The sequence below is a fragment of the Chenopodium album genome, chromosome 20 (genome assembly GCF_948465745.1).
Source record: "Chenopodium album chromosome 20, dcCheAlbu1.1, whole genome shotgun sequence".
Lineage (NCBI taxonomy): Eukaryota > Viridiplantae > Streptophyta > Magnoliopsida > Caryophyllales > Amaranthaceae > Chenopodium > Chenopodium album.
Genome location: NC_137853.1, coordinates 35457942 through 35468187, shown reverse-complemented (window position 1 = coordinate 35468187; position 10246 = coordinate 35457942). Strand labels below are relative to the sequence as shown.

General features: G+C 36.9%; 2 protein-coding genes across 3 annotated transcripts; one reads left to right on the top strand and one right to left on the bottom strand.

The window, feature by feature from the left end:
* The first annotated feature begins 426 nt into the window (after positions 1-426).
* LOC145597111 (cation/H(+) antiporter 14-like) lies at positions 427-3328 on the top strand. Its single transcript, XM_081653280.1, has 3 exons — positions 427-669; positions 978-1946; positions 2183-3328. The coding sequence occupies exons 1-3, from the start codon at positions 427-429 to the stop codon at positions 3326-3328; spliced, it is 2358 nt and encodes a 785-aa protein (XP_081509406.1).
* Positions 3329-3765: 437 nt separating this feature from the next.
* Positions 3766-7885, bottom strand: LOC145598405 (uncharacterized). 2 transcript variants are annotated; one of them, XM_081654752.1, is made up of 5 exons: positions 7638-7885; positions 6149-6778; positions 5954-6052; positions 5173-5569; positions 3766-4195 (listed from the first exon to the last, which is right to left on the bottom strand). In XM_081654752.1, exons 1-4 carry the CDS (start codon positions 7785-7787, stop codon positions 5219-5221), a joined length of 1230 nt encoding a protein of 409 aa, XP_081510878.1. In that variant the 5' UTR covers positions 7788-7885; the 3' UTR covers positions 3766-4195; positions 5173-5218. The 2 variants fall into 2 exon arrangements, with proteins under 2 accessions (XP_081510878.1, XP_081510877.1); XM_081654751.1 differs by having other exon boundaries at positions 5181-5569.
* Between the last annotated feature and the right edge of the window lie 2361 nt (positions 7886-10246).

Genomic DNA, 10246 nt, shown 5'->3' with positions numbered 1-10246 from the left:
GTATAGTGATGGTCATTGTGAGAGTGACCATACTAGAATTTTTACAAGCTAAGCCAACAAAGAATTTTAAGTAATTTATTTTAGAAATATTGTTGGCCTGAAAAACCTTAGAAATCGTTGGGGCATGTCATTAATCTAAATTTAGATTCATGCATGCCAAATATTACAACCATTTCCAAGCATGATATTTCTTTATTTAGGAAGCTTAAACTAATTAATTATTTCTTGTACCTAATATTCATCCCAATTTAATTTCATATACAATGTATATCATCATAATTATAAGAGCTGAGCCTATTCCTTTCCTCTCTTTTAATCTTGTAAAATCTTCACAATACACTTCTAATCTCAAGCATATTTTCGCTCAAAATCATTTTATATTGTGATGTGAAAAACAAAATCGAGTTACAAATAAAGAAGTTAAACATGGCATCAACCTCAAATGGAATACTCCAAATGTGGAGTCAGGCTACTTGGAACAACACCGAGATGATGTGCCAAGAATGGCCTTTCTTATTAAGAACTTCGAGTGTATGGTCCAACCCCTATTATCCTCAAGGTTCAGAATCATCAATATGCATATTGCTACTCGCTATAATCTTGCTTACGATTTCAACAACTACGTTCTTGCTTAGACCTCTTGGCTTGCCAGTATTGTCTAGGATGTTTGTAAGTTACCGAATTTTCATTACAATCTAAAACATTACATACATTCCCTTAAGTTTCCTATGTGTTACAATCAAATCCAATGCAATCATCAACTAATTTTACAAATAATAGCATATAATATGCACAAATTTAAGGGAGTGTTATCTATGCCATTATACATCCTATATACTCTGTGTGCTCTTAAAATCCCTCCTGTTATACATTCATGTTTTGTAATCGTTTGTGACTAGTCGTGTATCGCCTTTACCCCCATTGTACTATGGGAAACTAATCCCTTACTATGTTTTTCTTTTTTCTTGTACATACAGGGTGGATTTTTTGTAATTGGACTACTATGTTCCAAGAATATACTTTACTTTCAGGCATTACTCCATCCAACGGTCAATTACTTGATAAAAACCTTATCATACTTGGGCTTCGTATTCTACTCATTCATATTAGGAGTGGAAACTAATGTAGGAGCATTATTGAAAAGAATAGATAAGGAAACTGTCATCATAAGTTTTTCTGGCTTAATCGCGTCATTGACATTAAGTTATGCTGGAGTAAGAATGCTCAACTTTTCTGATGGATTAGAAGGAATAATCAAGGTGATTCTGCTGAATGCTCAAACCTTCTTCATGGTTACATGTAACCATGTTAATGAAGTTGGCATAAGCAACTCGCAGCTCGGTCGCTTGGCTTGTGCAGCATCTTTGGTCCTAGATATCTTTGGGATGTTTCTAACTTTCCTGATGTACAGTCTTATAAATCCTGTGCTTGCCGGCGACTTTTGGCACCCAGTTATGGTTTCCGGAACCTACATTTTTATGTTTGCAGTTTGTAGGCCATTAATCATTTATATTGTTAGCTATACACCCGAAGGCGAACGTGTAAAAAACAGCCATTTCATGGTTATCCTCTTGATTGTTCTTTTACTAGCCTTCCTGAGCTTACAAGTTCATCACCCTCTCGCGGTTTTCTTGTTTGGATTCTTCCTGCCTGAAGAACCACTAGCCTCGATTTTGTCCGAAAAATTAGACACCATTACTTCATGTGTTTTTTTCCCTATCTTTTGTGCTATGCATGGATTTGAAGCAGACTTCAATTCTCTCAGCTCAAACTCTCTTACAGTAGAGATTATTATGATTATGGGCGTATGTGGTAAGTTCTTGGGAACTCTTGTTCCCACCATGTTTTTCGGAGTTCATGTCAGGACCGCGATTTCCCTTTCAATCATCATGGCTTCTGCAGGCTTGCTAGATATAGTTATGCTCGGCCAATTTCAAGAACAAGGGGTGAGATACATACTTTTTTGTTCTTAATTTCCTATATGAACTTATCACAACTTATTTTAGTTGTGAGTTTGAGTTTCAGTACACTTATTTTGAACTTATATGAATTTATTATCTCTTATTTCATATCATTTGAACATGTTATTCCTGCGTTTTTTAAGGGCTATGATTTAATATAGTGTTTTCTATTTTGAGATTACAATCTGTTGTATTTACATGATGTTTGCATAACACTGCAGATATTGAGCGCAGAACACTACACAACTTTGTCGCTACATATTCTGTTTTGCACTGGAACCTTCTTACCCCTAGTGAGATACATATATAAACCATCAACACAATATTCAACTATTATAAGACAAGGTATACTTACATCAGCTGAAACGGGCACTTTGCGCGTATTATCATGCATATATAAGGAAGAAAATCTACCCGGAATTATACGCCTTCTTCAAGCTTTCCACTCTACACAACAAAAGCCTTTACCCGTCATTGCCCTCCAACTTATTCCACTTACTGCTGGCCGCGTCTCCCTCCCTATCCTAGCGCCCCTCCACGAGATCCAATCCTCATCTGCTTACCGTTCAAACCTCTCTCGTTGCAACCGCACAGTAAATGCCTTGGTGAACCTTGAACGCAAGACTAATGGTACTATTCGCCCACATCACTACATTTCAGTGTCTTCATACACGGCCATGCACGATGATATATGCAGCATTGCACATAGCCATAACGCGAGTCTACTCATCCTACCTTTCCACACACAATGGACTAACGACATGGGTTTCCAACATGCATCTCAACCCATAAGAGAAGTTAATAAGATGGTTCTAGAGAAGGCACCATGTTCCATAGGCATGCTAATTGATCGAGGTGATCAAAATCAGGCTCACCTTAGCGATGTTTATCACATTGCTATTTTCTTCATAGGCGGGGTGGATGACCAAGAGGCTCTAGCATATACCACTATATTTGTGAATCATCCAAATATTAGGCTCAGCGTAATTAGGTTAAATTCGCTGAAGCCTTCATATAACACCTTTAATGACTATAATGCTATCCAAGATTTCCAATGCCGGTGTAAAGATAACAAGAGAGTGTCATTCGTAGAGGTAACGGTTAACGATGGTGGAGAAACTACTGATATTGTTGTAAGCATGAAAGATGAGATAGATTTAGCGGTAGTAGGCAGATACCATGAGCCTGGGTGTACTCCCTTATTCGGGCTTTTGGACCGATGGTGTGAGTATCCAGAGTTAGGGATATTTGGAGATATGCTAGTTTCTCCAGAATTTGAGTTCTCGGTTTTAGTTGTGCAGGAGCGACCTCATAAGACTAAAAAGAGTGCTGATCAAGATGATATTGAAGACGAGGATGATCTATGATGGTCTATGAATCTGATGGTGCCAAAGGCAATAAGGGAAATACATTTAGTTCCTAGCCATAAACGGACAATTTTCGAGGGTGAGGTAAGTGTGGCATAGTCATTTAGTCTGTACCACATTTACCTCACAAACATGAGGTTGGAAGTTTGAATCCTTACGAGGCACACAGTCACTCCATGCCCCCTCACTCTTCTCCAACCATGATTGATACCTTTTGACCAGTTAAGCGAGGGCAAAATAATGAAAATCCAACCGTAGGCTATCTAGTGTGCATGTGTATAAACGAGCATTTTGGGATATAGTTAATCTAGTGTTATAGTAGTAAACTCTCTATCATTTTTGATGCCCCCCAAACCTGAAAGTCATAGTTTATCAATTTTGACATTGTTTTCACTAATATACAAGGAAAAACATAACAATGTATTGTACAAACAATATGAAATTTAACATGAATATACATTCACATCTTTATTTAGAATACAAATTAAATTACCAGTATCATTTTCTCATGTAAAGAAGTTTAATGTATGCCGACTAATTGATTAAGATCAGAAGCAGAACAGAGCATCCAAAATAGAATAAATCTTTCCAAATACTTCAACATCAACCCACATTAGCAGCTTATAGAAACCAATTTACTTGAATTTTGGGCAGATGAGAAGCATACCTTAAACCTAGTAATTTGATTCCAGCGATCATGCAACAATCATGTAACACAGTCTAGCACTAGATACAATATGTACCTTGATCACCAACCCTTAAATCATTAAGCACGTTTTATTCCTTCCTAGCCATCTTCAACATCACAGCACTCGCGACAAACCCAACGTGCATTGTGCTTATTGTACTGGAGCTGCCTGAAATAAGCTGAAGATCCATAACAATAAGCACAAAGCACACTGGCTATAGTTAGGAAATTTGAGAGCTATAAATTTAACCTCCTCAGAAAGAGGATGCTTAAGTTGACTTAATAACACATCAATACCACCAGCCACACATAAAAATAGACGACTTTCAGACTGTTGAGTAACACATCAATGACTAATAGTAAGTTAGTAACCAAGTAGCAAGAGTATTATAAAACAAAGCAGCCGATGATAGATGGAACATGGGACATATTCCTAAAATTAGAATTTTAATAGTTGTATCAAATTTAAAAATTAGTAGTACTACCCCAAAGAGATGTAGTACATCAGCTAGTATACTGCAAACTGTACAAGTTGGCATACAATTCTTCCCCATATATCATACTATATAACAATCATACTTCAATATTTCATGTCAATTATGAAAACTAACACAACAAATTAAAATTAACTTAGGTCATGAAATACAAGATAATACCATACCAAAAACCTGTGTATGTAAAGTTTCTAGCACTACTCCTTCCCTTAAACTACTCCTTATCCTTAAACTACTCCGTATCACAAAATTGAGTTTTGCATGTTCCAGCATGCTCTTCTGCAACCTTTCTGGGTTGCTAAATGCCCAATCCCCAAGACAATTTACTACCTTCACCAAGGCCCAAGGGCAGTCCAAGGCTTATATATGTGTGGCAACACTTAATAGGCCCAAAGTTCTTCCAGAGAATCAAGAAGTCAGCCTTGCAATATTCTTTGAAAGGTAGAGTCACTCAGCAAAACTATATACACACACACAAAACAACCAAAAAAAAAAAAAAAAGCTAATGGCCTCACGACCTATTTCATACATGATAGATGGATATAATAACTTGGCGCATACTAAGATATGCACATGTTGTAAAATTCTGGAAAATTTTGTCAGGACAACAGAATATACACTTGTATTGATAAACAAGTACTCAAAGCAAAATGAGCTCATACCACATTACCACGATATAGTTAGGGGCCTAAACCTCACTATGTAATCCTAGTATGCAGAGCATTCAGAATCATCTTCCATGCGTGTGACACCATTCCAAGATTCCCCTTGCAAATAATCATTTGCTGAAGACGATCCAAGAGGCTCCTCCACAAAATGCTTGAAATCACTGCGATCATGTTGCACCCTTCCACTAATCTCCAAACACAGTCCCTTGTTTAGACCTTTGTTAGAGCGCTTGTCCTTGAGAGGCTTCTCCCTAGGGCCGGGATCAATGAAAACTGGTTGCACCTGAAGGGTGGGATTTGGTTTGACTCGGCTTGCTTCTCTTTGATCAGGTGGCCTTAGAATGTTGAGTCCAGATTCAAGTTCTGAAGTGTCATCTTGGTTCAGCAATACCTAAGCAAACACATAATACAAGTCAATTGAAAAGGTTTCATTTGAAAGCAATCATCTTTCTTATGCTTACTTCCAAAGAAGACACATAAAGAAAGGCTTCTTTGAGCAAATTGTTCACATCTTATGTAGGTTCTCACTTATTCAAAAACCGCATATATTTAATAAAATCTCCTACCCACCCCAACTAGCCGCCTACAAGAGATCCAACCTATTCTTGTCAAAGAAACCAAAAGTTGACCCAATACCGATTCCATTATCCCACATCATTTACACCACAAGAACAAGCAATCCTGATCTCAGAATTGAAAGGAGCCAAAAAGGGAGAACATAAGCCAGCAGAAATCAACCAAACTTCATCATACATTTAGAGGGAGATCAACTTACCCTACGGCCAACCAAGTCAAAAGCCACAACTACTCTCTTTCGTTTTGCCTCCTCATCTGCTTTAATCTCCTCTTGCTTCTTCCTTAAAAGTTCTTTTTCCTGCAAAAGGATATTTATCCGATGAAAATCTGCAATCATATTCATGTAGAATGAAGAGGGAGGTTATAGAAGTATCTGTAGAGTTTGATCATATACCTCCATGGACAACCAGCTGTTACCCTCATCATAGTAGTCACTTTGGTCATCAATAACACTTGTGCGTGCAGCTGCATTCCGATCAAAATCAACAAGCCTCTTGGCATAAGCATTTGCAGCTACCTCAGCTTCCGTTTCAGGTACTGCAGACACCTCCAAACCAGCATATGTACTTCCTTCCTTCAGGACTAGAGCCCCACAAAAATTACAAGGCCCTTCCCCTTCCTGTTCACATACTATTTTACCGCAAGATAAGCAGTTGCCCACCAATTTATGTCGACGTGCCTGGCAAGAGCATGGTTTGCCTTGCTGATATACGATAGATCCCTTGGCAGCTTCTGCGAGTGATATAGCCTTCCCACCCTTTTTCTTTCTATTATTTTGTTGCCTGTTTCCTGATTCTGCAGCCTCTATTTTTACCTTACTGTTTTGGTTATTAGAAGCTGAAGCCTCTTTTTGTGCCTTGGATGGTTTCTTGGCTCCACTGGTCAAGCCTTCATCAGCACTTGGCTTGACATACGCCTGTAATTTGGAAGCAGGAGCACCAACTACTTCAGGTGATGGTGAGTAGCCCCTTCGCCTTAAGTATTCTTGTATGACAGTTTTTCCTGCTTCTTCACCAACAATGTTCTGATGCCATCACAGAAGAAAAAATATTAAGCCAAAAGCTTGAGCATTTGCTACAAATAATCCATTTCTCTCAACATTAGAAATTCTTAGTAATCAACAAATTAAGAATAATAATTCATTCTCTATTTCATCAGAAAATCCAGAGCTCTCTACACAATTCCTTCCACGAGCTTTCCAGACATCTACATTGCAGGTACAACATATATCAGTATATGTCCAATGCTTGTAAAAGGATTGCATTCCCAGCAATCTATTTTTGATGACCATTCAATTTCATGAGTTAAGACAAGAGATTTGAGAGTCGAATTCAATTCATATGGTCCAATGCATTCATTGCTCATAGAAATTCAAGCCTAAATCAACAAGTAATAAAAACACTCAATCTGGAATTCAGTTCATGTGTTCCAATGCATTCTTTTCTTCAATTAAAAAAAGAGAACATATCAATTTCTGATGAACTATGCAGACATACTGAAGCAATACAAACAACAAATCCCCGTCTTTCGACATACATTAAACACCCATCTGCATATTTCTGATGAAATTTGCAAATTATGTTCTATGATCTTAACCTTTTTCTTAATCAACCCATATTCAAAATCAACAAAAGATCCATTGAAAATCCCCATTCTAGCTTTTTGATTGACAAGATTAGGTTTTTTACAAGAAATCAAGGCAAAATGATAGCATAAAATCAATAAGAAGTCATACAAGTATTCAATTGTACAATTATAGAATCCCCCCGTTATAAAATAACGAACAATTCCTAATTTGCCCAGAATTACATAAAATTAAACAGGGAAAAGAGTAGTGATAAAAATGGAAGAAATGAAAGAGAGGAGAGTGAAGATGGAATTACATCAAGGTATTCTTTGGCGTCGATTGGAGGAGCAAATTCACAGTAAGAAACGAGGCCGGAAATCATATCAGAATCAAAGTCAAAAGGAGTGTCTACTTTTTTGCACAATTCATTCAATTGCTTCTCTAGCCACTGCCCCGGCGACTCCATTGTTCGATTTCTCTCTCTACTGCGGCGGCGACGGTGGTGGCGGGTTTTGTTGTTGATTAGCGATTTTGGGTGCAGCTTACGCTTGTGCTTGTGCCTGTGCGGAGAGATTGTACTGGTTTGTTTAAAAATTACTCGAGCCGGCTACGTTTTAGGCCCGGTTCACTTCACATTATTAAAATAATATTAAAATATAATAATTTCAGTTAAAAAAAAATAATTTACTTTTAGTAAAAGTTTTGTGTAGAACGGACTCACGTGAGTCTGGTCATACAACAGAAAAAAAAAAATTTGAGGAAAAAAAAATCTTAATGGTCGGAAATTAGATTATAATGGTCAGAAATTAGATTATAATGGTCAGATATTGAGGGAAAAAAATCTTAATGGTCAGAAATTAGATAATTATAGTCATATATTAGATTATATTAGTCAGAAATTAGAATATAATGATCAGATCTTAAATTATAAATATCATATATTATATTATAATTGTCAGAAAATAGGCTATATATATAAGAAATTAGGTTAAATATATCAGATAATAAAAAATGGAGTCTCTGCCTCACCATGCCGTCATTGATGCTCAGCCATTTTTAGCTTATTCTGCTTCGCACCATAACAAATAAACACAAGTACCCCACCAGAGCAACCAAAAACCTGATTTCTGTGAAAGGTCATCTAGACTGTCCTGCTACGGTGCTACCGCTCAAATGGGTCAGCAGTTCAGCACCCACCCCTCTTACCCCAAACAACACACTTTTAGACTTTTCCCCCAAAAATCCTCATATTCCATACTTCAAATGCATAAAATCCTGACATACTATTGGATCAGAATTGAAATTAAAACAAACTAGTTGATTCAATAACAACACACTACTAATTTTACATCTTCAATCACTTTATTACTAAAACTCAGCTTTCAGTGCAGAAACTGCTGTATGCTTCGACGACTCAAATTCAGTGATTATAATTATCAGAAAATATAATAAAAGGGTCACCGGCGTCGAGGAATGGGTGGGGGAGGTCGCCGACACCGGGGGATAGGAGGGGGAGAGTGGTCGCCGGCCGCTGACAAGTGGCTAGGTAGTGGCAGTGGGTGGGGATGAGTGTGTACATTATAACCGGACTCACGTGAAACGGTCTCACACAAAACCTTCTTTTAGTTTTAATACGAGTAACAATTGATAACTATGTATATATATAATTTCAGTTTAATAAAATTAATTTAAGTTCAGGAATATAACTTTATAACAGTAAAAATAATTTCAATTCAGCAAAAATAAAGTAAAGCGAATGAGGCCTTAATTGTTTATCACATTGATATACGATTCAAATCAAAGGGGTAAAGTCGTCATTTATGGTATATAGTGAAGGGTATTTGTATGAGTTATAGTGTGTTTGCTGATTGTGTGGGGGTAAGCTTGTAACTGAAGTAACCCTCAAAAGTAACGTCAGTGGATGATGTTTTGGAAACTCAAATAAAGCATTACAAGAATTGGATCGGCGAACTTATTCTTGTTTCTTTCTCTTTCCTCCCCTTCCATGGCCATCATTAATCCCAAGAGAGAATTGGATGATGGTAAATCCGTTTTGAAGATTGCCCAAACTTGCCCTATTCTCGGGTTGTGTGGGCTAGCGGTTTAGCCTTTGTTGAAAACCTATAGTATGAATTATTATTGTAAATTTTTACTGCAATGGAAAACAGGTTTTGTTAATTTACTGTAATAACCCTAGGTTATGTTTTAGGTCAGACACCGACAAGCCTTGTTCTCTAACATAAGTACATAACCCCTCGGCCTTTTGTTTCTCTATTCGTAACGCAAAGCTCACAAAATACAAGCAGTCGAAATTAATTGAATTTAGATCAATTGATTTGTCTTTATGAGCTTCTATCTTACTGAAGGAAAAGTTTAAAATAAAGGACCGTGCCTTAATTACACAAAGATAAGGAGGAATTTTAGTATATTGGTTTCAAGCTCGTTAATTAGTATGCTTTCATTTTCTTGTTGTTTTAATCGGGGTTTGTTAAGTAATTATGGGGAAATATGAAGGTTTATTATGCCCATTTTATGGTTTTTGGTTTTCAAAGTTTGGGTACTTTAGGAGGTGTGTCATTTTTGTGTTATTGTTTGGTTCATTAAGTTGGTATGAGTTTGTTTGTTAGTTGTGATTGTTACTTCCTACAACCTTTATGGTCGTCGTAGTATTAGAGGGTTATTATTCGTTAACCTTTGTTTTAGGTTAATACTGAATTTTCAATCCATGACTTCGAAAATTTCTTATCTTAACACTGCTCCCAAAAAAAAAAGTTTAAGGCCCCCGAATAATATTTGAGGAGTAAACAGTATGTTAATGGTCTCTTACAATGAAAAGGGACCAAAAATATCCACAATTAAGGATATGGAGTCATTTAAATGTATGACATTGACTTAGAGCCTGTTCACTTCAGCTTAATTTCAGTT

Excerpts from the sequence above, each read along its gene's own strand:
- LOC145597111 (XM_081653280.1), top strand. The coding sequence starts at position 427 with ATGGCATCAACCTCAAATGGAATACTCCAAATGTGGAGTCAGGCTACT. Across the intron at positions 670-977 it reads CAGTATTGTCTAGGATGTTT|GGTGGATTTTTTGTAATTGG; the intron begins GTAAGTTACCGA and ends TTGTACATACAG. Across the intron at positions 1,947-2,182 it reads GCCAATTTCAAGAACAAGGG|ATATTGAGCGCAGAACACTA; the intron begins GTGAGATACATA and ends ATAACACTGCAG.
- LOC145598405 (XM_081654752.1), bottom strand. The coding sequence starts at position 7,787 with ATGGAGTCGCCGGGGCAGTGGCTAGAGAAGCAATTGAATGAATTGTGC. Across the intron at positions 6,779-7,637 it reads ACGCCAAAGAATACCTTGAT|AACATTGTTGGTGAAGAAGC; the intron begins GTAATTCCATCT and ends TGATGGCATCAG. Across the intron at positions 6,053-6,148 it reads ACAGCTGGTTGTCCATGGAG|GAAAAAGAACTTTTAAGGAA; the intron begins GTATATGATCAA and ends ATCCTTTTGCAG.